The sequence below is a fragment of the Anguilla rostrata genome, chromosome 18 (genome assembly GCF_018555375.3).
Source record: "Anguilla rostrata isolate EN2019 chromosome 18, ASM1855537v3, whole genome shotgun sequence".
Taxonomy (NCBI): domain Eukaryota; kingdom Metazoa; phylum Chordata; class Actinopteri; order Anguilliformes; family Anguillidae; genus Anguilla; species Anguilla rostrata.
The window spans coordinates 1,686,821-1,713,367 of record NC_057950.1 but is presented as its reverse complement, the minus strand read 5'-3'; the positions used below and the strand labels follow the sequence as shown (position 1 = coordinate 1,713,367).

Below are 26,547 nucleotides of genomic sequence, written 5' to 3'. Positions count from 1 at the left end.
AGGGCATCCGTGTGGAGAAGAGAGCAGGGAACAGGGATCCCGCCCTGTCCAGCCACAGGGAAGCGGATCACTGGTCCTACATCAGACCCTAGTGGACAACACTTCACATTACAGCATTTCCCTCTGCACTGCTCAGCACTGTCACAGCTGACACACTGTTTGACTTCACCTGCAAAGAAAATAAATTATCCCCTCTTCCAAAGTGCTCCCTTCTGGAGTCTTGTGTCCTGTCAATCACTACCATGACTGGTGGCTCCTTCCTACAGGATTGGCCAATGAGAACTGCTGTCTTATTGATGTTATACAGAGTTATAAACAATAAATCCGCACATGAACTGCATGTAATAGCACTTCATATGATCAAAGCAAGTGATTTATCACAGGTTTCACGTGTGAAACAATTGCTAATGTAGCCGATGTAACCTATCTGTAATCATCAGCAGTAGCACAAACACAGGCTCACAGTAGCTGAGAACAGATAACTGCAAGTCAAAGACAGATAATAAATGTAAAACATAATTAAATCATATCTAGAATTTATCACACTGTATGTAGCAAAATTCAATACATGGAAAAGATTAAAGAAATTAAAATCATAGATGCAAGCATAGCATTTCTGAAGAAATAGCACCCTTGAGTTGATTATAGATTGAATGGTCCCTGGCTCAGTTGAAGATTCATCATTTTGAAGAGTGAAGCTTTATGAGATTGCTGACTGATGAATGTAGTTTTAGAGACCACAAAGTGGTATCACAACGTGCTATTTGGAGTCGAAAACATGAGGCGTGATAGCCTTGCAAAATCAAACTGAATAAATTGAAATGCATTTGTGAGGACATAACCAATTGTGTTGTTCATGTGATCTTAAAAGTCTGAAATGGGCAGCCAAAAATGAGTAGTAAAATATATTTGCGCAAATTTAAATCATTGTACATTTCATGAAATCCAGTTAATCAATTTTTTTTCTAGTCTCCAATCTTTCATTTCTTTACCTGCGACACAGAAGTGAGTAACTAAATTTTACTCTGTGGTCCTCCAGCTTTGTCACAGCAGGAAATAAAGTGGAACACATGGGGCCTCGTGTGTCCTTCTCTCTCACAGCCTCTCAAAGGAGGCTCTTATACTGCTGTGTACAGAACACAGCTCTCCTGGGTCCCCTGCGCTATAGTGTCCCCCTTCTCCTGAGCCCTCAGTACGGTAGTTCCACCCAGAGCAGGAGCTGCCAGGGAAATCAGCGGCCTGTTTTCTCACAAAACAGCTGAGCGCGCACACACACACACTCCATTACACACACACAAGCGCACAAGCACACACACACACAAATTCGGACACACACACTCACACACTCCATTACACCCACACACACACACACACATGCACACATACACACACGCACGCATGCACACACATGCACACACGCACGCACATGCACGCACACAGACACACACTCACTCAAATGCACTCAGGTGCAAGGGAGCATACACACTCAGGTAGACATACTCACAAAGGAAGTGGACCACATACAGCACATATCTCTCAATACACAGCATAAACTTTCTAAAGTTCAGCATTTCTTTTAGTCTGTGACACATCTTTTCCAAAGACTTGTGAGCCAGGATGAGCAGACAGACTCCACCCTGTGATGCACTTAATTACACGTGGTATTTCAGGGAGCCTCTTCTGTCCTTTAACCCATATTTACTGTCCTTCACCTGATGTAATTGATGATGCAAATAACACCAAAGTATTTCACTGCAGCGATCTGCCTGTTCAGAAACGGCATTCTACTGGGTGGGCTGCATTTCCATTATTACCACCCCAGCAAACACTTTGAGTGTGCTGGGGAACATTTAAGACTGATTCCTATTTGGCTATGAGATATAAGTCTTAGAATATGTTAATTATCTCAATAAATGTCTGTCAAACTTGGAGAAAGATAGTTCTGGAATGTGGTATGAATAGTTACTGACATCATTCTCTGATGGTTTTCATTTAGTAATAGAGAAACATCACGGATGATGCATCAATAACATTTGAAGAATCATCCAAATAAATATATAAATATTGTCTATCCGAACAAAAATTAATATGAATGACCATACAAGCTTTGAATTCTACACTAATAACACTGAACAATGTTCTACGAGTGTTCTATAGTGTTCATAATGATCAATACAAGAAGCTGGAAAAATGTACTTGGTAGGAAAAAATAATAATGCTAACATACTCTGGCAGGAATGTTCCAGGAACCAAATATTGCATGAGGCTAAAACTGATACCCACTTATTTGTAACAAGAGCAGCATAACTGGGGAAATATTGCATTACACTGTATGTGCAAGTGCTCAGTTCACATCTTCACAGAACTCCATCTCCTGTCTCTAGTTAATCTAATATCGCCTGCCTTATTATCCGAGTCTGGGTGAGCAGAAAGCCTTGGGAGCTCTGACTCTACTTTCACAGCTCCTTCATTAGGAGCTCTCTCCCTGGCTGAGGAGCCCAGACTGGCGGATGTTCTGTGTCAGGCCAGCCACTCTCCCGCTCACGCGTCTGTCTCCGGCCACTCTCCCGCTCACGCGTCTGTCTCCCGCTCACGCGTCTGTCTCCCGCTCACGCGTCTGTCTCCGGCCACTCTCCCGCTCGCGCGTCTGTATCCGGCCACTCTCCCGCTCGCGCGTCTGTCTCCGGCCACTCTCCCGCTCACGCGTCTGTCTCCGGCCACTCTCGCTCGGCCGTTGTCTCCGGCCACTTCGCTCGGCGCTGTCTCCGGCCACTCTCCCGCTCGCGCGTCTGTCTCCGGCCACTCTCCCGCTCACGCGTCTGTCTCCGGCCACTCTCCCGCTCGCGCGTCTGTCTCCGGCCACTCTCCCGCTCACGCGTCTGTCTCCGGCTCGTCTGTCTTTAATGGATCTGCAGCAACGGGCGTGGCATGTGTGTGCGTGTGCGTGTGTGTGTCTGTGTGTGTGCGTGTGTGTATGTGTGCGTGCATGCGTGTATGTGTGTGTATGTGTATGAGAGGCCTCTCATATGTGTGTCCGTGTGTGTGTTTGTGTGTGTGTGTGTGTGTGTGTGTATGTGTGTGTGTGTGTGTGTGTGTGTGTGTGTGTGTGTGTCTGTGTGTGCATGTCATGTGCGTGCATGCGTGTATGTGTGTGTATGTGTATGAGAGGCCTCTCATATGTGTGTCCGTGTCCGTGTGTGTGTGTGTGTGTGTGTGTATGTACGAAAGGAGTATTTTTAACTTTTCCACTATCCATAAAGAGTTAAAGTATCTCAGATGCATTTTTTGACGCGGTTCTGGCGTGGTGCTCTGGACCGAGCCCGGTGCAGACAGAACCTCACGCCACTCCTGATGCCGACCCGCCTCGCACAACACTAACCGGTTCTGACAGGCGGAGCGGAGGGCCCATTAATAAGTCATTACTGCGCTAGTCGACCCAAAACGTCCAGGATGTTCTACTCCTGGAGAAAGGCCGTGGACGTCCTTTCAGGCTGCAGACAACCTGCTCAGCTGCATCTCAAACTGTCTGCCATTCTTTGCAGCTGGTGGATTACACGCTGAATATTTCAGCACTTCAGCTGCGATAAGAACAGAAACACGTTCCACTGTACGAACAGACGGCAGGGAGAGGATGGTTATGAATTCCTGTCTCTGCAGGGCAGCAGCGATTGGATGGATGGGTTATTCAAGGCAACCTCAAGCTCAGCTAGCAGTGTCAGAAATCTAATTACCTTTCAATTCAATCAATTCGAGAAATGAATCTAAATCAAATCTACTGAGCAGTCCTCATAGAATACTATAGGCATTTCATTCATAAGCACATATTCTGTTTCTTTCTGGAATCGACTTTGATTCTTGCTACAGTATTAGACGCATGTGTACAAGTTAACTGTTCAAATAACTGAAAATTAATTTTTTTTATCCTGTTTTTAATCTCCATGTTGCTATTTATTCATAGCATTAACAAAGACTATGACGCAGAAATATTCATGATTTCCTTGTCCGATTCTTCTTCAGTTACATGGGTTACTTTCCCTGTCTGAGTGAACTGAAGGCCTTTAAGATCAGATTCTATGTTCTGTGTAACTTCTTAATTCGACAGAAGAAAGATTCACGTCATTATAAGGTCACACAAGCTCCTTAAAGTTTTAAAATGTCGGTGCTACCAGATTTAATTCTGGTATTACAGGATTAAAGGACAGAAGCCGTCCTGTCTTAAAATGACATTCCCTGGACTCCACGCTAATGAGATTGAAGGAAAATGGGAATTTGGGAAGATGGGAGTTGTTTGAGAGATCCTTTCCTGAAGCACACTAGCCCAATTACAGCAGTAGCACTGAAGCATCTCCCAGTTCAAAATGATCATGAAAAAGGTCATCTTTCCTTCCAGCAGTACAGCTTCCTCAATCAACCAGACGAAAGCTGAATATTTCACACCAAATCTCCCTGATGCTGAATTGGAAGAATTACAGTTTTGAAACAGATACAGCAGAGAGAAAGTACTGAAATGCCAAAATGCTGAAACTGCCAAGAAAGCAAAATGTGACACTAATAATTGTGTACAAACAATCTAAAATCGTATCTTGTTAAAAAAAAACCTGTCCCTCAGAATCTGGCTAACATAATTATGTACATTTCCAGATTAAATACAGTTCAATTTATACTCTCTCCTCACACAGGCACTTTTATAATTAATTGGTCATTTCTGATTATTCACTCAATAGCTCCCAATATCCCCCCCTCCCCCGTCCCCCCTCCCCTACTCCTAGGCTCTCCGTCACCCCGACCAAGTTAAAGATATTTCAGATCAATACAACCCGCAACCAGACGGTTTATTAGGCGAGGGAGTGTGATGAGCTTTCCCCAGATCCACCGAGACAGAGGCCAGACAAAGGGAAGCCCATCTGTCCCAGCAGAGAGCCTTTGTCCCTGGGGAAGATCTGTCACGGGGCTGGTGGCATTTATGTGCCTCTCACCGGCTACAGGCCACATTCTTAAAAGACTGGGTCAAGCTCATCTGAGGCACTGATTGAAAATATCAATTAAAAAAGTTGACTTAGAAAGCCCTGCGCTTGGTCCTCGCCATAATTCAGGAAGTGTCTGGCCGCTGTCCAAGGAGCGCGTCTTTGTATTGTTCGCGGCGACTGTCGCTGAATTCGCCTCGAGCGCATTTGCTTTAACACGCAAAACAAACAAGCTGCGTGAGGAACGAGTTGCGTATCGGGAACGAGCTGCATATCTGACGAGCTGCATATCGGACGCGACCGCACGCCCCTTCCGCCCGGCGATCGCAGATGGTCCGCTTACGGTTCACGTCCCGCATTTGTTCTCAATCAGCGCCTCCGCATTTCACAGTACGCTAATCACAGACCGGCAGATACGCGGGGCGCACACCTCGCCCCGCGCCGAGGACACAATCTGATCTCAAAAAAACCGAACAACAGATGGGCGAAATCAAACAGGCTGCAGCACCGGGGGACGGGATATTTGTTTTGGCGTTGAGACACAATCACTGCATCAGATTTAAAATATAACCCAAACGACAAAAATAAGAACGTTGAAGGCTGATATCCACCTTCACGGACATCTTCATGGACATTTCAAATTTAACTACATTTAAATGAATTATCATAGACTAAATACAAATGTACACGTGTTTTAAAAGGCAAATGTTTCAAAATCACTAACATCAAAACATTGCATGAAATGATAAATTAAACAAACAATTTTGTTTAATGAAATTCCATTTTCTATATTTTAAATAGGCCCACAATATCCAGCCATGCAAATTTAGCTTAATTTTCTCACTAACAATAAGTAAAAGTAAAATTATCCCATGATGTCATGCTGAGCTGTGATCTGTTGCGCTAAATCTACACACATCAGACTTCACTCCAGGGCTCTGAGGTATTGGGGCACAGGCGAATCACAGGACGGGGTCTGGGAATGCTGCCAGACGCTCCGACTCTTCCATGAGCGTCGGAGCTGGTATGACATTCCAAAGAAATGCGCGGCCGTCCTCTTATCCTGACGTTCCCTGTCTCTGTCCGACCCACCCTGCCACTCTCAGAGCCCCAGGGAGGAAAACGCAAACCTCCCTGCGGAGTTTCCCCTCAGAACCACCTCACACTCCCCCTAAGCCCCGGTACTCCGCTCTCCTCACATCATGCAGCCGATTCCAGGAACACATCTGAGATGAAAATCGATGCCGAGAAGCGCTCCATTCAGTTGGCTTTTTGGCAGGGGGAAGGCTGAGGTTAAAGGCAGCACACAGACACAGTACGGTGTGCCGCGCCCGCTGCCAACCCAGTTTAATCCCAATTCTCCCCCCCGTTTGGGGAAAACGCTGATACCGGTCATAGATACACCATCTCTGCCATGGAGCTCGCTAGGTTGCTAGGCAATGGTAAGGTGATTGTCCCTGCCCTCAGCGACTGGAGCAGGGATCCCCAGCTCTGATCCAGGGGGACTGCAGGGTGCGGGGGTTTTGATGTCACTCAACACTTTTAACCAATCAAATACAGCGGGTGAGTAAACACAGCTAAGCTCACCTCACCTGCCTGCTTACTCTGGTTTAAACAGGTCGATGACTTTAAGGTGAAAACAGCCCCCAGGGTACCTGCAGCTCCCCAAGGACACGAGCGAATACCTCAGCTGCTCACTGTGCTGTTTTACAAACTCAAAATCTCACCTGGCTGCAACAGGGGTTGCCAGGAAACAGAGGAGACACTGCCCTCGCCCCCCCCCCCCCCCCCCCCCACAACAAGCCAGAGGCATCAGCAGCGATCTCCCTGGGTGGCGTAGCGTGAAACCTCAGGAGTAACGAGACTCAGCTGGGAGGGAGTCCATCCTCCTCCGGTCGCCTCCGGGTGCGAGTGCATTCAGGCTCGAACACGAGCTGACTCAGCACCTGAGGACAGGTGCAGCACATATACACTCACAGAACTGCACTGTGAGAGGACGGGGGAGAAGGTACATGGGTTTTGAGCACTTACTGTCAAGACAAATATGTTTGAAGAGCTTGCTTAAATAAGGGTGCCGCTCGCCGGTCTGACACCCCTGGGAGGGAGATGCAGCAGTTCCGGGAAACACCGCGGGATGCCGCATGGGGATAGAGAGAGAGAGAGCAGCGCACCCACACCCACACAAAAACATACAACAAACATCTTCACCCATCCCCCTCACTGGTTCCGGGCAAAAACAATTAACTAAAACAACAAGCTAAAATAACAAAGAACGTTTCAGTTCTCCACTTGTAGCTTGCCTGCTTTTCAGCAGACCAGCTCCTTTCTCCATCCTGCTCTGACATACAAAACAAACTAAACTAAACAAAAATCAAACTCGTGCTCTCAGTGTGTGCTCCCGTACTCGGCCCCAAACTGTGGAGGGGAACACACCTTTAAGCACCTGGGCTAATTAGCTAACGCAGCCCAGGTGAGTGTGCTCTCTATCCACCAGCCGGCGCAGCCGAGACCAATCCACTTCTCCAGCTGACCAAATGCCACAAAAGATACTTAAATATGACTGCACAAATAAACAAATAGCTAGTTCAATAATTAGTGCAAATGGCTGGTTTGAACCAAAATGAGTAGTGATTAGAATGCATTAACTAGGAGACACTGTAGACTTCAGGTGTTTAATTTTAATATGATATTTACAAGTCACGAGATGCCACAACTTGTGACTTCCAAGAAAAATGGGATCCCATCTCTTTACCCTGGGACAACAAACAATAAAATCAATCCTTCTGTTTATACTGATTATCTATTTTCTATAGGAAACCCGGAAAAGTGCCAAACTCTCAGCGCTGTATAGTCAGGGGGCATGCCAAGCCATAACTTGGCAGATGGCATACCTGCCATCCAAATTCAAGCTACTGATTTGATGAGTCAGAAATAATAATAAATAATATATATATATAAAGAATTGGGGGGATAACATGCTTATAAGCGTTTCACATACATATCAACATATCAGACAGACGTCACATTGAATCTTTACCGAATTCCACTCTGCTAGTCTCCTGTTATTTACAGTGTCGCCATTGAGGCCTTATGTAATCCTGCAGTGCACCTCTCCAGAATGAGAACACTGAGATGCTATCTGAGCCAAACAGACTTCATATTCAGGCCAGGTCGGAAGCAGCCATTACCAGAGCGAGGGCTGGCGTACGGCATCACGAACAGCAGAGCTGCAGAGCTCTCCAAGCTGGAGCACCGCAGAGGAGATACTATCTAACTGCAGAGCGCTTCGTCCTTAAATCTGAATTTTAATCTACAGTATTCAAAGTTTTAGTGAGTATAGTGCGGTTTTTTCCCCTATTCTTCAAACCATTTTTAATTAAGTGACTGTCAAACTGAGCAAAATGAATAAATGTGCAATGGTTACATGATCTAGACGGTGTCTGTGCCTCTGAGAACAGACAGCCATTGTCAGAGGACGAATACCCACCACCTTTGTGATTGGATGATTTACATGACTGACAGATGTGCGACATACATGATTGGTCACAGTCTCCCAGTGGCACTGCAAAGCTATGCGAACCAATAGGAACTGGTATCTACTCTCGGACAAAAGGTATATTAAATTAATGATAAGTTAAGATGTATCCGGGTCCAAATGTTCCCCAACTGCCACCGCGCACAAATGAAGATGGCTCTTCTCTGCCGTAGTGGCTGAGGACAGGTGCATTGTGGGGGCGGGACAGGGGTGTGTGAGTCGCAGCGTATCCTCACACTGCTCAGCTCAGCATAACCGCTGGGAAGCCCCATTACAGGCAGGAGAGCGCTCATAAATCACACAGCACCCTACAGGTGCCTGAGTTCCAACCACAGACCGAACGCTGCAGTTCTCAAGCACCCGTAGTATTTTTTTTTTTAAAGAAAAGAGAGAATATCAAACGGAAAAAGGAGAGGGCTTTTTCCACAGTCAGCAAACCTGCGGGCCTGCTCTCCGACAGCGTGCTGGAGGCTTAAACAGTCTGCTCACGTTCTGCTGCTCTACCTGGCTCACGTTCAAACGTCTTCCCTGTGTGGGCCACGCCCAGATTTCAGTCTCTTCTGCAAACCCCCCTCCCGCCAAGAGAAACACTCTGTACTTTCAGTCTCTTCGACAGACAAATGGTAACAGCAGTTAAAATGTAGATTTATACGTCCTGCCATAACGCTGCTGTCCAAGGTGCTAAAGATCTGCCTCAGCTGTGCTTGCTTGTACTGTGCATAAGAATGCTGCTGTCCAAGGTGCTGAACATGGAAAAGTCCAAAACTTTCTCTCGACTGACTGTTTTTGAACAACTCATGACTGATCTCAAGAGTGTGACAAATTTTGGATGTTGAAATAAAAAGAAGACATGATAGATTATAACAGCTACTCATTATGTCAAATAATGGATTTTTACATGCATTTCTCAATGCATTATCTCATTTCATGACCGCACACAACACACAAGCCACTAACATTATTGAAGGTGTCCTGATCAATATTCAGAAACATTGGCAATGAGGAAATTGTCTTAACCTAATCATTGGATACCGAGAAGTCTACGGGGCATGGCATGAGCGTTAATCCCAGTGGGATCATGGGAGGACAGGTGAGCTGTGCTTGGTCTCTAAATTTTAAACAGTAGCGCAAATGATTTATATTAAAAGATAGAAGTGAGCTGATAACGTACACCAGATGTTCAGCTGGAACTCACATTATGTTCTATGAATATATTAAGTCGCTTGGTATGATGATAAAAAAAATGAACTACAAAGATCTTCACCCCCTGAAATCCAATGTTCATGGCATCACTGTGTGCACAGATGTCTGTGTTGAAATGGGAAGCCATATTGTGTGTATAATACATGGCAAAAGCTAAATTAAATTTCTTCTGAGAGGTTTGCATCAGGCTAATTCAGCCAGCTGGCTGTTGGTTCTGGAGCTGTATTCTGGAACATTCCAGCTCAGGGGTGGTTTCACACTGCAGCCTGTGAGGATCTCTGTCATTCCCCTTTACCAATCACAGAAAGTCTTGCTGACACCCAGTGTTCCTGTCCCCCAATCATTGAGATCCTTCTCATACCGATCAAACAATCCACCAGTCACAGAGATCCTCAGTCATGCCCATCAATGGCCTTCAGCAAACACAGAGATGATTACACACATCCATCGATTCTCTCCTCCAATCACAGATCCTCATTCATGCCCATCGATTCTATCCACCAATCGCAGAAATCCTCACTCACACCCATCGATCACCTCCACCAATCACTGAGAAACTCACTTAAGGCCATCTACTCCCTCCACCAATCACAGAGGTCTAGATGCAGATCCCTACTGGTGGCTAAGCAGCAATGAAAGCTGACTGAATAAGCTTCTAGGCACATCTGGGAAGAGTTGACATTAAATAATTAATCACTAAGCGCTCATTATATAAAGTGCCTTCACCCACAGACACACACTTAGACAGCTGAGGTACATCATGTGTACTTTTTGTATCGAAATGCAAAGTCTTCAGGCTGACGTACATGCTGTAGAATGTGGTTTACGCCCCAAAGGCCACAATCAACCTTTCAAAAGCACAGCCAACCTTTCCAAAAAACATAGACAACCTTTCAAATGCATAGCCAACCTTTCAAATACATATCCAACCTTTTAAATTAATAGCTGCCATTTCAAATGCACACAATGAACACATAGCCAGCGTTTCAAAAACACTACTTGAAAGTACACCTGTGTACAGCGCAGTCTTTAAAGTCAATGACTGAGTGAATCGCCATGTTTATGCATGTTTATTACCAGCTTCTCTACCCAGGCACTCAGACTCAGACTGGAAAGATGCTTCTTATCAATGCACCGCTGCATATAGCCTACACAGCCAACCGCTGTGAAATCCTTAAGCTTTCACAAAAGCATGGTCCATTGTAAATGGTGCCACACATCCCTTGCGCTAAAAACTTGAAAAGTTGCCACAAGGCAATATGTTTCATAACTCCCAAGTGCCAGTAAAAAGCATTTTTAAAGTAATTTCACTAAAATGCAAAAAGGCTTCTGAACTGTGGCGAATACATTTCCAGTTACATGCTCCACTCATCATTACCGTGCTCCTGAACCTCCATTTCATTTCTGGTTTCATTTCCGGAGAAATCCTCGTAGGACATTTTCAGCATTTCTCTATTTTTGAAGTGAACTCTCGATTCATTTCTGGAACGGACTGAACCGAATAGCAATTTACCTCAGTTAACTTTGAAATACAGCATATGGACTGCAATGTCTGTGACTGTTCTGTGCCCATTGTGGAGCCAAAGAAAAATTACACATTATGGGGAATAAGGTATTCTATTCTATTCTATTCTATTCTGTATTTCTGCAGAGCAATAGCATTCTGTACTAGCCTATATGTTCTGCCTGGTGTCCATGTTAATTATTAATAAAAAAGCGTATTTGCCAGAACTGCTGTTTGCACTGCAGATCTAACAGACTGGCTGTAAATAAGCAGCTGTCCTCAACGCGGTGGAAGACTCCTTCGTTTGATTGGATGAAACCTGCCACCATCACCCACCAATAATATTTACCCTTGGGGGGAGAAACCAAACATCAGGCGCTTTCAAACACCTCAGAGAGATCAGCAGTGTGTGGAGTTTGTCACGATCCCTGACGCGTGGATGAGACACGACCCACATCCCCCCTTTTCACCGCTGCAGCAGAACCATTCCTGCAAACGCACACAATGACGCTTGTGTAAGAAACCTCTCAGCCACTCATAAATACTGGCCCCGGCAGAGAGAGGAAGGGAATTACTGCCACACCACGCTGACTGATTCCTCCTAGTACAACAGTCACCTTCTTCCATTAAACAAAACAGCTCACTAATGACTCAATACCGCTCCACTCGGAAGAATAATTGGAAGATCCTGTGAGGTGAAAGGGTTTCATGGTGCTCTGTGGTGCACAAACAGGAAGTGAACTTGAATGCCTCCCAGTAACAGCAAACATCTCCGCCCTGGAGCCGGCCTGTAAGAGAACAGAACCAGAACTTTATCTGGCCCTGATCAGTACACGGACCGAGCCTGCTCGCTGTCAATCATAATCATAAGCATCTTATCAATAACCAAATGGGCGGGGCCTGCTGTTTTTTTGTAGCATTCAAGCCTCTAGCCCAAGACAGCCATTGAGTTAAATGCAGCAGTCTCTGTTTCTGCCTCAGACAGGGTGCGGTGTGAGCAAAGCCCTAATCTGAGACTGAGCAACATGCGCCACTGTGCATGCATGAGAACAGAGTACACCTGGCACCATTTAAAAACATCCATTACAAACCGAATACAGCAATACCCATTACAAGCAAAGTACAGCAATATCTATTACAAACCAAACACAACAATATCCATTACAAACCACAATACAGCAGCACCCTATACAAACAAAGCACAGCAATACCCATTACAACCAAAGCACAGTAACATCCATTACAACCAAAACACAGCAATATCCATTACAACCAAAACACAGCAATATCCATTACAACCAAAACACAGCAATATCCATTACAACCAAAACAGCAGTATTCATTACAACCTAAATTGTCCCACGTTGGCCCCAAAGCTTTATGTATCTAATTCAGTTCAGTTAAATGACATTTTATTTGTATAGTGCTTAGTACAGAGACACTGTCACAAAGACACTTTGCAGTGGAAGCCGTCTTCAGCAGTCAGGCACACACACACACACAGACATACGCACACACACACACACACACACACACACACACACACACAGACACACAGACACACGCACACACACACACACACACACACACACACACACACACACACACACACACTCGTATGATCGCTTTGTCCCTTTGTGATGCTCAGGCACATAAAACCAGACGAGGCTGGCTGCTGGTCGCTGGCCGCGTGATCGCTGTGATCACTGGCGCAGCGTGAAAGGAGATTTAGGGAAGCGCACACCCATAATGCACCCAGGGCTGGGACGGGGGGGGGCGAACGTTCTGTTCCGTTAAGGGGATAAGGGGTCCGAACACAAACCACTCAGAACCTCAGCACACCCCAAAACAGCCCTGTCCCTTGGGACTGCAGCAGAGGAGGGGAATGGGGGAGCGACTGCAGAAGTACTGTCCACAAAGGCGGGGGGGGGGGGGGCGCAGGGGGCGGGTTGGCGTTTATAGGCAGGAGGGGGCTGATAATTCAGATTGGATTGGGTTTGGGGGAAGGGGGGGGGGGGGGGCGTGATTTTGGGGCACAGTCGTGTATGGAGGGGAAGCCAGTCGAACTCCCATGGGGCAGGATGGAGGGAGAGCTGGTGAGGGTAGAGGGGGAGGGGGGAGGAGAGGAAAGCAGAGGAGTGGAGGATGAAATACAGAACTCGATTGCAGCTGGGATCCCTCCTCTCCTCTCTTCAGCCACACAATTCGCACATGAGCAGAGCTCAAAACCATCCCTCCTACCTGCATCATAATCATCAACATACTGCATTATTTCATTCCTCCTGCTCTTCACGAATAGAGGCTTACTATTCACACCAGATATGTTAATCCAGGGAACTACATTAACCTCACAGGTTATTATCACAAGTATTACACTGAAGAGAATTCCCTGTGACCGGGAATTTAAATGTAAAATCTACATTTTGCATGACAAGCCCGCAGCATATGGAGTTCTGACTCTGTATTCTTCTGTTTAAAATGCAGTCCTAATCTGTGTTTTCCAGCTCACAGTGAGAAAGCGCAGAAGCACACTGAACAGAGAGGGTTTCCACCGGCTAACACACCTGCTAGCCGCCGTGCAGCTAGCCACCCGCAAGTTCACCCCGTCAGCCCTACAAACAAATAAAAACACATTTCACACCACAGATACAGTGACAACACACGTGAAAGGACCAATCACACGGCACTGCCATATGGCATTGTGCATTTTTAAAAAGAAATCCCGGAAGAAAATCAGGTGAAATATTGGGCTGTGTGGCGCACTTTGTGACTCTCTCAACAGTAACCACCGCAGAGCGTGTGGGCGTCTCTCCCTGAGCAGGAGGTGTACAGGATGTCCTTGGCAAACCGGTCCTGGGCACACGGGGTTTACCTGACAGAGGCGCAGTAGCACCCCTGGCCTCTGAGTGCTCAGGGGGGCCGTTTCAGTCAGCCAAAAAAACCAGCACTGCGCTCATTTTCAGAAGAGCCCTGAGAGGTCGAATTCGTCAATGCAGAAAATAATGACACTCCCACCACTTTGCTGGATGGTCATAGCTTTCCGTCTGAAACCAAACACAAATGGCCGCTACGTTCACACGGTAAACTCCACCCTCAAAATCTGTTTCATACAACAATCAATCAATCAATCAATCAAATTTTATTTATATAGCGTATTTTACAACAGTTGTCACAATACGCTTTACAGACAGCCCTAGCCTAAACCCCCACAGGAGCAAGCCTAAGGCAACAGTGGCAAGGAAAAACTCCCTGTGGCAGATGGGGAGAAACCTTGGAAGGAACCAGGCTCAAGGGGGAAACCCATCCTCCTCTGGTCGGCTCAGGGTGCCGACTGGTGACCAGCATGTCAGCCAGTTTATGCAGAAGATATGATAAGTGATGTGGCTCAGATGATGGGTGGGGCCAGGTGGCGGTGATGGGGAACAGCAGGTGGCGGCAGATGTGGGCAGGGTGGAGGCAATGACGAAGGAGGGGCTGGACCGCAGAGGTGGGGGAGACCAGACGACTCTCGAAGCACTCTCGAGGGTTGGGGCAAGAGCCCCGCCGGCAGCGTGGGGAAGAGGGTGGAAACAGCAGTTAAGGGATTTGCAATATACCAGACAGTGAGTAAGTGCCAGTGCTATGTATTGTGGGACGCCGCCAGGAGTAGAATATGGCTGCATATCTACTAGGACAGGGATGGAGAGCCCATGCAATCATGAGGGGTAGACAACCATACCCGCCTATCAAGAGCCAGCCCATGTAAAGTCGGGTCACAGCTGATTGACAGGTGACAGTAAGGAAAGGATTGCCACCTAGAAAGCTCTATGACTACAGGCTTCTCGCACCCTGTCTCCAGACTATAACTGATTGTAAGCTTGAGCATAGAGGTGCGTTTTTAATCTAGATTTAAATATTGAGACTGTGTCTGACTCCTTTATAAATAATGGAAGCTGGTTCCACAGTAGTGGGGCCCTGTAGGAGAAAGCCCTACCACCTTTTAGGTTCTTGGAAATTCTTGGGACTACCAAGTAGCCTGCGTCTTGAGATCGGAGTGACCTTGTGGGCTTATAAGGTAGGAGCAGGTTCGATATGTACACAGGTGCACGTCCATGCAGAGCTTTAAAAGTCAGGAGCAAAACCTTGAAGTCTATCCTATACTTAATGGGTAGCCAGTGAAGCGACGCTAGTACTGGTGTAATGTGCTCATACTTCTTAGTTCTGCTCAGGATACGAGCAGCTGCATTCTGCACAAGCTGGAGACTCTTTAACGAGTTATTAGGGCAGCCAGAAAGCAGGGCGTTACAGTAGTCTAACCTAGACGTAACAAATGCATGGATCAATTTTTCAGCATCCTCGACTGACAGGAAATGTCTAATTTTAGCTATATTGCGCAGCTGAAAGAAGGCAATTCTGGATGTGTTTTTTATATGGGTGTCAAAAGATAGATCAGGATCAATGGTGACACCAAGGTCTTTAACGACCATATTAGGTTCAGCCAAACAACCATCACAGTTTAAGGTGAGAGTAGACAATTTCTCCCTTAATATTTTGGGACCTAAAACCAACATTTCAGTCTTGTCTGAATTTAGGAGCAGAAAATTTGAAAGCATCCAAACCTTGATATCTACAATACAGGCCTCTAACCGTGAAAGCGGCAGTGCTTCGCCAGGTTTCATTGAAATATAAATCTGGGTATCGTCCGCATAACAGTGGAACTCTACGCCATGTCCCCGGATAATATTGCCAAGTGGTAGCATATATAGCGAGAAGAGTACTGGTCCTAGTACTGATCCTTGTGGAATACCGTATTTCATTATTGAGGAGCTGGACTCATCTTCTTTTAATTTGACAAACTGTTTCCTGTCACAGAGGTATGAACCAAACCATGCAAGTGCCTGTCCATGAAGTCCAACACAGGCCTGGAGTCTGTCCAGGAGTATTCCATGGTCAATTGTATCAAAAGCTGCACTCAGGTCGAGGAGCACAAGAACCGACACAGAGTTACGGTCGGCTGACAGTAGTAAATCATTTGTAACCTTGATAAGTGCGGTTTCTGTGCTGTGGTGGGGTCTAAACCCAGATTGGAATACCTCATGGATACCGTTAGAGCTAAGGTATGCACTTAGTTGCTTAGCAACAATTTTCTCCAATAATTTTGAAAGAAATGGAAGGTTTGAAATAGGTCTATAATTTTCCAATTTATCGGGTTCTAAGTTTGGTTTCTTCAATAATGGCTTAATGACTGCCACTTTTAGTGACTCAGGTACGTATCCTGTGACTAGGGATGTATTAACGATTTTTAGGATATGCTGGCCTAGTACTGGAAATAGTTCTTTAATCCAGTTTGAAGGAATAGGATCGAGTACACAAGTCGTCGGTTTTGAAGACATGACTAATTCGGATAACTCAATCATGCTAATGGGCATAAAACAGCTCAGTACTGCTGTCTGTAAATCTTCCTGTTGTAACCAGGTGCGGGGCTGTTTATTAGCAAGAACAGGAATAGTGCATGATGGAGACAGTTTGGAAATCTGGTCTCTAATAGCTTCAATTTTCTGATCGAAGAAGTTCATGAAGGCATTGCTGCTAAGGTTGGAAGGATAAGATGAAAACTCTGATGATTGTTTTTTAGTTAATTTATCCACAGTGCTAAATAGGAATTTTGGGTTATGTCTATTTTGTTCAATAAGTTTTGAGAAAAAGGCAGATCTAGCAGAAGCAAGAGCTTGCTTATACTGAAGAAAGCTGTTTTTCCATGCAAGATGAAAAACTTCTAGCTTTGTTGATCGCCATTTTCGCTCTAATTTTCTAGTAGACTGCTTCAGGGCCCGGGTGGTATCGTTATACCACGGAGTGTGTTTTTTCTGACTAGGGTTTCTTCTTTTAAGGGGGGCAACGGCATCAAGAGTGTTCCTGAGGGTAAAGGTTAGCTGGTTGGTCAATTGGTCCAGATCGGCTTCATCAGCATTTTCATCAGTCTTTTCTTCTATGGAGAGGAATGACTCCGGAAGCATATTTAAAAACTTTGGAATAACCTCAGGGTTTATTGAGCGGCTGTAGTAATATCTAGGCTGTGATACAGGAGGATTTGATGCCTTAATATTGAACGTAATAGCATAAAAAAATACTATCCCCTATGATCAGGGCTTTCTCAGTAGGTGTGTTACTGAGTGGGGAATATCTGTTGGAAATGCGAGTTGGGTGGTGCTCGGCGGCCCTGGGCCGGCAACTATGTTTCTTTGGTACCGTGATAAAATCGTCCTGCAGCGAGGACACTGGCGGCGGAGACAAACAAGCGATCAATACCTCCCGCACTGATAAGGACGCTCTCATCTTTACTATGTCACATGTCTCATAGCCCTACTGCACTAATAAACTGCTCATCTGCAAGAGACACCGGGTTTTCTAAATATATTAATACATAGTTCAGCAAAACATACAGCACAACCATAAACAATCAACAGAAACCATTCTCGTTCTGGAAAACAACTGCATCTGATAGAATACTCCTGTTTCTCACACACAGAAGCACGTTCTTGCATGGTCAAAAAAAATCTTTCATCTCAACATGAAACAGTGAGAGCGGATGTATGGCGATTCAGTCTCATGTTTGAAAGTTTACCTCAGAGAGGGATGTGTAATGTGTGAGAGCAGCAGGTCAGCACAGGCCTGGGTGATGCCTGTGTGTAGTTAGCGTAGCCGGCTGGCTGTTGCCTGTGTGTAGTTAGCGTAGCCGGCTGGGTGATGCCTGTGTGTAGTTAGCGTAGCCGGCTGGGTGATGCCTGTGTGTAGTTAGTGTAGCTGGCTGGGTATTGCCTGTGTGTAGTTAGTGTAGCTGGCTGGGTATTGCCTGTGTGTAGTTAGCGTAGCTGGCTGGCTGTTGCCTGTGTGTAGTTAGTGTAGCCGGCTAGCTGTTGCCTGTGTATAGTTAGCGTAGCCGGCTGGGCGATGCCTGTGTGTAGTTAGCGTAGCCGGCTGGGTGATGCCTGTGTGTAGTTAGCGTAGCCGGCTGGGTGATGCCTGTGTGTAGTTAGCGTAGCCGGCTGGGTGATGCCTGTGTGTAGTTAGCGTAGCCGGCTGGGTGATGCCTGTGTGTAGTTAGCGTAGCCGGCTGGGCGATGCCTGTGTGTAGTTAGCGTAGCCGGCTGGGTGATGCCTGTGTGTAGTTAGCGTAGCCGGCTGGGTGATGCCTGTGTGTAGTTAGCGTAGCCGGCTGGGTGATGCCTGTGTGTAGTTAGCGTAGCCGGCTGGCTGTTGCCTGTGTGTAGTTAGCGTAGCCGGCTGGGTGATGCCTGTGTGTAGTTAGCGTAGCCGGCTGGGTGATGCCTGTGTGTAGTTAGCGTAGCCGGCTGGGTGATGCCTGTGTGTAGTTAGCGTAGCCGGCTGGGTGATGCCTGTGTGTAGTTAGCGTAGCCGGCTGGGTGATGCCTGTGTGTAGTTAGCAAAACCGGCTGGGTGATGCCTGTGTGTAGTTAGCGTAGCCGGCTGGGTGATGCCTGTGTGTAGTTAGTGTAGCCGGCTGGCTGTTGCCTGTGTGTAGTTAGCGTAGCCGGCTGGCTGTTGCCTGTGTGTAGTTAGCGTAGCCGGCTGGGTGATGCCTGTGTGTAGTTAGCGTAGCCGGCTGGCTGTTGCCTGTGTGTAGTTAGCGTAGCCGGCTGGGTGATGCCTGTGTGTAGTTAGCGTAGCCGGCTGGGTGATGCCTGTGTGTATTTAGCGTAGCTGACTGGGTGATGCCTGTGTGTAGTTAGCGTAGCCGGCTGGGTGATGCCTGTGTGTAGTTAGCGTAGCCGGCTGGGTGATGCCTGTGTGTAGTTAGCGTAGCCGGCTGGGTGATGCCTGTGTGTATTTAGCGTAGCTGACTGGGTGATGCCTGTGTGTAGTTAGCGTAGCCGGCTGGGTGATGCCTGTGTGTAGTTAGCGTAGCCGGCTGGGTGATGCCTGTGTGTATTTAGCGTAGCTGACTGGGTGATGCCTGTGTGTAGTTAGGGTAGCCGGCTGGGTGATGCCTGTGTGTAGTTAGCGTAGCCGGCTGGGTGATGCCTGTGTGTAGTTAGCGTAGCCGGCTGGGTGATGCCTGTGTGTAGTTAGCGTAGCCGGCTGGGTGATGCCTGTGTGTAGTTAGCGTAGCCGGCTGGGTGATGCCTGTGTGTAGTTAGCGTAGCCGGCTGGGTGATGCCTGTGTGTAGTTAGCGTAGCCGGCTGGGTGATGCCTGTGTGTAGTTAGCGTAGCCGGCTGGGTGATGCCTGTGTGTAGTTAGCGTAGCCGGCTGGGTGATGCCTGTGTGTAGTTAGCGTAGCCGGCTGGGTGATGCCTGTGTGTAGTTAGCGTAGCTGACTGGGCGCGGCTCGCTCCTCAGACTGGACTATGGATTATAACGAGCCGGACATCCCGTACGCAGACTCCCCGCCGTCTGCACTACCGCGCGAGTTCCGCCACGTGGGCCGGCCGACACCACCCGGGGGGCACCTGAGCATGGGGCTGGGGGCCTCTCACCTTCAGGTGACCTCTGGGGATCCAGCGAGAGACAGGGTCCCTCCTTTCTCACACAAGAGACCGCACCCCAGATGCGCCCGAGCATTTTACCCAGCTTAAAGAAAAGGCACCCCCCCCCAGCATAAAACCAGCACTCAGCGCCCTGGGAGAACAGAGCAGCATGACACCCCCCCCCCCCCCCCCACAGGCCTGCTGCTGCAGATCCGCCTCATTTCTGCCCTCTCTCTGACCCACAATGCACCAGTGCTCGTAAACACGCTCCGCTGGACTCTTCTCTGGCTACCAGGCCATCGATAAGCGCAAATCCCCCCGCCCTGCCTGCCCCCCCCACCCCGCCCACTCATGAGGAGCCCCAGCCGTTACAGCCCCCCCCCCCCCCCCCCCCACCTGCACGCTGCACGCTGCGTACTCATGAGGAGCCCCAGCCATTATGCCCCCCCCCCCCCCACGCCTCCTTTGTCCGTGAGCTCGTGGTCGCGGTCGTTAAGGCTCGCCTGAGTGACAGGTAGAGAGCCTGTGACTGATGAGGCCGTTGTTAAGGTCAAAACTGGCCAATCGGGACTGGCGCAATCGGGCCGTACCAAGCGCACGTGCTGGGCGGGGGCGGGGGCGGGGGCGGGGCGGGGGGGGGGGGTTAACCTGAATCCGAAGTGTGCTGCTTAAGCACACGCTACATGTCTGCACCCAGCAGCTTACCCACTGCAGCAGATAATGTCCCAAATGGAGGCCCAAGGCAAATTAAAATGTATTATCTTCAGGTTAATGTTATTACAGCCCCCCCACTGCTGAGCACCCCGACACCCTGACACCTCAACACCCAGACACCTCAACACCCCAACACCCCAACACCCCAACACCCAGACACCTCAACACTCCAACACCCAGACACACTGAAGCTGGAAAAACACCCTGACTTTGGAAACTATATGCCTGCACTGACCACACCTGTGGGTGGGGTAGGGGGTCCCTCTTTAAATAATTAACCAGGGGGTCTTCTAACTCTTCATTTGGCCCTGTCTGTGAGTTAGGATGTTGGGTTGCAGCCTCTGCCTGCCCCCGCCCCCCCCCCCACACCACCTCCACTGGAAAAGGTGGGGTGGACCCAGTCGCAGGAGGTGTGGTGCCCAGCGGGGAATGAAAATGCCAGCATGTGAAGCAGAGTGGAAAAGCACCAGAGTCATCCCTTTTCCCTGCACCTGCCTCAACCCCCCACCCCACCCCACAACCAGTGATGGACACTAAAGCGGGTTTTGCCAGGTCCGGGGGGAGCAGCACCACCGAACCGGACCCGTGATCAAAGGGCCGACAGCACGCCAAACCACATCTCGGGGGACGGGACGGGACGGGACGGGACGGGGCGGGACGGGGCGGGAGGAACGCCAGGCGGGACACTCACGGGACCGTCTGCGTTTCGGAGCGGAGAGAGAGACCGTTACAGCGTGACTGACGGACTGCAGAAAGAGCCGGAAACAGAGCGGTGTCAGAGCTCACGGGGAAATCACACGGGGAAATCACGCCGCCAGCGCAGCTCGACACGGGGCAGACAAACACAACCACAGGATCTACAGTCTGTTTCCAAAACCAGACCAGCTGGGGATGGAGACCGCACACTGCACACTCAGAATCATGTGATGAATTACCATTAACGTCTCATTTCAATGAAAACAGAGATTACAGAAAAATTACCTAAAGATAGATACACGGCAACTCGATGCTCCTAGGGATAAAGTAAGCGGTTCATGTCAGCATGGTCTTTAAAAACGCGACAGTTTTCAAATCAGGAGGCATACACAAGATGCCCAGTAGGGCTTTGACTTAGGCAAGCACAAGGGCACAAAGACAGGAAGGCCATCTTAACCAAAACCTGTTCACCACAAATGAACCACTAATACCATAAACAGGAAATGGAGGTGAAATGGATACCCAAGAACATTTCATACAGGTGCCGTCGTTGGCCAGCAGTAAAATACACACACGTGCTGTATATAATGCACAGGTTACTGTGTAAAAACCACATGGAACCCTTCTTTGAGCGTCGGAATCGCCAACGCCACCGAAGACGCTCGGGCTGTGGATGCCGTCGCGGTACGGCGACTGAGGAGAACGCCGAGCCTAACCTTGTGCCATCCCCGCAGTCCACCCTGCCGCTATTTAACCCTCTGGGATCACAGACGTGTGATTAGAATGTTCTTAGCTGAACATTCTAATGCTGATGTCACAGTCACTGCTGGTGACTGAAAGCAGCGGAGTTCTAGAACACTGACTTAGAATTCTGAACAATAAACAATAAAAAAAAAAAACACATTCCAAGAAGCCTGCTCCTCAAAGGATTAAACAAGTGAAGTCCCTGAATCTCACGACAGACTGGAGAGGGGAGAGACAGAGAAAGAGAGAGTGCCGCATATGAACGGGATACCCAGGGAAGGGCTGTAAGCACCCCAGTACATGCATGCCTGCGTGTGTATGTATGTGTGTGCATGCGTACATGTGCAGTAGTGTGTGTGCGTGCGTGCGTGTGTGTGTGTGTGTGCTGTGGTGTATGTGTGTGTGCGTGTGTGCTTCTGTGAGTATGTGTGTGTGTGTGTTTCTGTGAGCATGTGTGTTTATGTGTGTGTGTGTGTGTGTGTATGTTTGTGTGTGAGAGAGAGAGAGAGAAACACAAAGGAATGTGATCGCCAGGATCGCCCCCCCCGCCCCACCCTGTACCTTCTTCTTTTGTTCCCGGGACTTCTTCTTGTTTTTCTTCTTCTTCTCTTTATCGTCCTCGACGTCGTTCACGTCAAAGTCCTTGTTCTTCTTGATCTGGGAGGCAGCGTGCGCCATGCCCGACAGCGCTCAGCAATCCTACTGAAGCTGAAGGTGACTGACGGAGGAGGAGGAGGAGCAGGGGGAGGAGGGAGGAGGGAGGAGAGAGGTAGGGATCCTTCCGCAGGCGCAGGGGGTAGCGTAGAGGAGAGGAGAGGATGGAGAGATCCTTCTTCTTTTTCCCCGTCGCAACCGTGGCAGGCTACCGGCTCCAGCCCGGAGACGCAGCGGCGAGGGAGAGAGAGAGAGCGAGCGGGCGGGCGGGCGAGCGAGCGAGCGGCGGGTTTCTACGGAAACCGCGCCCCCATTCCGGCAGGTTCCTTGGCGGCAGCGCTCCTCCGGCGGGGACCGGGACCCGTCTCCATGGCGCAGGGGGGGAGAGAGCGCGAGTGTGACAGGAGAGAGAGAGCGAGCGAGTGAGGGAGAGAGAAGGAGGGAGAGAGCGAGGGATGGAGGGAGGAGGAGGGGGGCTTTACGACTGTATTCTCCACCACCGGCTGGGAGTGCCTATGTGAAAGGGGGGGGGGGGCAGTCCCGTTGGTGATTCTGTGCAGATTAGCGCACGTGCCGGGTGGGGTGGGGGGGGGGGAGGGGGGCGCGAACTCCTTTCATTCAGACCACACCGCCATAAAACTGCTAACAGGGCGAAAACAATGAGGGCAGCATAACACTGGTGTGTAAACCTGCACACACTGAGGGTGTGTAAACCTGCACACACTGAGAGCAGCGTAACGCTGGTGTGTAAACCTGCACACACTGAGAGCGTAAGGGTGGTGTGTAAACCTGCACACACTGAGAGTGTAACACTGGTGTGTAAACCTGCACACACTGAGGACAAACTGAGGGTGGTGTTAAACCTGCACACACTGAGAGCGTAACGCTGGTGTGTAAACCTGCACACACTGAGAGCAGCATAACGCTGGTGTGTAAACCTGCACACACTGAGGGCGTAACTCTGGTGTGTAAACCTGCACACACTGAGGGCGTAACTCTGGTGTGTAAACCTGCACACACTGAGGAGCGTAACTCTGGTGTGTAAACCTGCACACACTGAGGACAGCGTAAGGGTGGTGTGTAAACCTGCACACACTGAGGAAGCGTAACGCTGGTGTGTAAACCTGCACACACTGAGAGCGTAAGCTGGTGTGTAAACCTGCACACACTGAGGACAGCGTAAGGGTGGTGTGTAACCTGCACACACTGAGACTAAGCTGGGTAACTGCACACATGGGGTAGGGTGTGTAAACCTGCACACACTGAGGACAGCGTAAGGGTGGTGTGTAAACCTGCACACACTGAGGGCGTAACTCTGGTGTGTAAACCTGCACACACTGAGGACAGCGTAAGGGTGGTGTGTAAACCTGCACACACTGAGGAGCGTAAGGGTGGTGTGTAAACCTGCACACACTGAGAGCGTAACACTGGTGTGTAAACCTGCACACACTGAGAGCGTAAGGGTGGTGTGTAAACCTGCACACACTGAGAGCGTAACGCTGGTGTGTAAACCTGCACACACTGAGGACAGCGTAAGGGTGGTGTGTAAACCTGCACACACTGAGGGCGTAACGCTGGTGTGTAAACCTGCACACACTGAGGGCATAAGGGTGGTGTGTAAACCTGCACACACTGAGGACAGCGTAAGGGTGGTGTGTAAACCTGCACACACTGAGGACAGCGTAAGGGTGGTGTGTAAACCTGCACACACTGAGGGCGTAAGGGTGGTGTGTAAACCTGCACACACTGAGGGCGTAAGGGTGGTGTGTAAACCTGCACACACTGAGAGCAGCGTAAGGCTGGTGTGTAAACCTGCACACACTGAGGACAGCGTAACGCTGGTGTGTAAACCTGCACACACTGAGAACAGCGTAAGGGTGGTGTGTAAACCTGCCCATGCAGGGGACACAGTCACGCTCGCTTTTCAGTAGCAGCTGCTGGCAGGAAACTGAAACAGAGAGCTCCTCCTTTTAAATCCCACTCATGCGCCTGAGCTGCTGATCAATCATCACACGTCAAACGTCAAACGCGTCATTCCCGAGATCTGCGTCCAACACACGGTTCTTTATTCAGTACGGAGAGAGACCACGTTTTCACATGAAGGGCAAGATAGGCTAAGACAAGAGAGCTTCTGTGTTACAGGCACAAAACACAACGGCTGATCAATAAATCAGTGCTGACAAAAGATTGCAATAAAAATAATGAAGCCCAGTCGCGTTTTTTTCTGCTAACATGCGGCTTATGGTGGCTGTTTGCCTCCCTCACCCGGGCTGTCTCTACCGGCTCTCCCTGTCAGAGATCAGTGAACGCTCACATCCTCGCAGCTGTCTGTGAGGATGGGGGGAGGGGGGGGGAGCGGGGGAGCGGGGCGGGGCGGGTGGGGGGTGCACTTCCCAATCGCGCCCCGGGACATAGCGCTGGGTTTCGCGGTCTGTTACCGCCAGCATAGCCAGCGAGAGGAAATTAACAGCATTACCGCGCGGTCCTTTTCTCACACATGCGGCAGAAGCTCTAACGCCATCAGGGGCGGGGCTTCGGGGGCGGGGCCTCGGCCGCCGATTATGCAGTCTCCTCGTGGCACATTAAACCAGAAATTTGCATTTTGTTGCTAGGCAAAGGCCAATGACAGCGTTTAGGGGGTTTCTGTGAGGATTGTGAGGTGGTGCCAGAGCCAGATGGGGGTTTTTTTTTTTTGTGGTTTTTGTCACCCTCACACAGAAACAGATGCAGAACAAATAAAAAAAATGCCTCAATTTCAAAACAAAGCAGGGAAATGCTTACCAGGAAAAAAACTGAAATGGGCAGATCTGGGTTAAATATCAGGAGCTCAGCAGCCAACAAACGTGCACCCGACTTGCAATCACCAGCTTGCCTCCAAAGAAAACAAATTACCCTGGACCTACAAGATAAAGCGTTACTGCAAACGTAGTAAAATACTGTGTGACCGCTCAGGGATCTGGGCTGGTGTCCTTCACATGTGCCCGAAGGTCTGTTTTTATAAAACCTATTCCGTTGAACCAGATTCTGAGACATTAAATGAGGCGGTGTTTTTAAGAGCTCTTTTTACAGAGCCCAGGAAGGCTGTGGATGAGGGGTTTTATGCTGGAGGTGCTCTCCCACATTACAGCCCAGTCTGAGGCTGCGGATGAGGGGGTTCATGCTGGAGGTGCTGCAGCAGAGCAGACAGGACGGGGGACGGTAATCTAATCAGTCTGACGGCCGTAAAGACGGGACAGACTGCCAAAGAGCAGGCGCTCCGCAGGTACTGTTGGGCCTCGTTCTGCTGTGTCCAAACAAGAGGGGAAATATGAGACCCCCCCCTCCCCACACACACACCTCCACCCCCCCCACAGGCTGCAGGGTGCTCCCAGCATCCAGCAGGAAAGAGGTCCCCACCAGAGGCATGAGTGCATGTACTGTATACATACATACACACACACACATATGCACACACGCACGCACGCACACACACACACACACTCATATACACACACGCACATACACTCATATACACACATACATACACACACACGTACACACACACATACGCGCTCACACACATGCACACGCACACACGCACACACACACACACAAAGCTGGCACCCTCTCAGGGTATGTGGCTTGTGGACCCTGTCACCATAGAGTGAAACAGAGCAGAAAAACCATCAAATGCCAGCAGGCGCTGACACTATGACACAGCTCACGTGGAAAAATAAGGTCCTCAGGAGCATTTCTGAGGAATCACATGAGACAGGAGAGATAGACACTGATACAGAAATGGTCTCATTTCACTCAAACAATGACCATGAGCAAAAAGACCTGAGCGATGACCAAAAAGGATGCATTGCAACACTGCAATAATGCCCAGGGGTGACACCAACCACCAAGCTCACACACTCTCACTCTTACTGCCGATCGCTCTGTGTTCCTATCCCCAAACCGATGGGGAGGCGAGCTCCAGACCCCCCTGGGAGGATGTAAGAGAGAGAGAAGCAGAGTAAATCAAGCCCACGAGCAGAAGCAGTTTCATTACAGCGCCGCCCTGTTGGAGAATGAGACGTGTGAA

The 26,547-nt window shown here is 48.9% G+C and overlaps 1 protein-coding gene across 1 annotated transcript in view; it reads right to left on the bottom strand.

Moving 5' to 3' along the window:
- The window catches only part of LOC135245191 (ankyrin-3-like), a 108,469-nt gene extending 85,584 nt beyond the window's left edge, over window positions 1-22,885 (bottom strand). The window contains exon 1 of the mRNA XM_064318111.1: window positions 22,389-22,885. Coding sequence (XP_064174181.1) covers window positions 22,389-22,505 — 117 coding nt within the window. The 5' untranslated portion in view covers window positions 22,506-22,885. The remainder of the gene's footprint in view (window positions 1-22,388) is intronic.
- Between the last annotated feature and the right edge of the window lie 3,662 nt (window positions 22,886-26,547).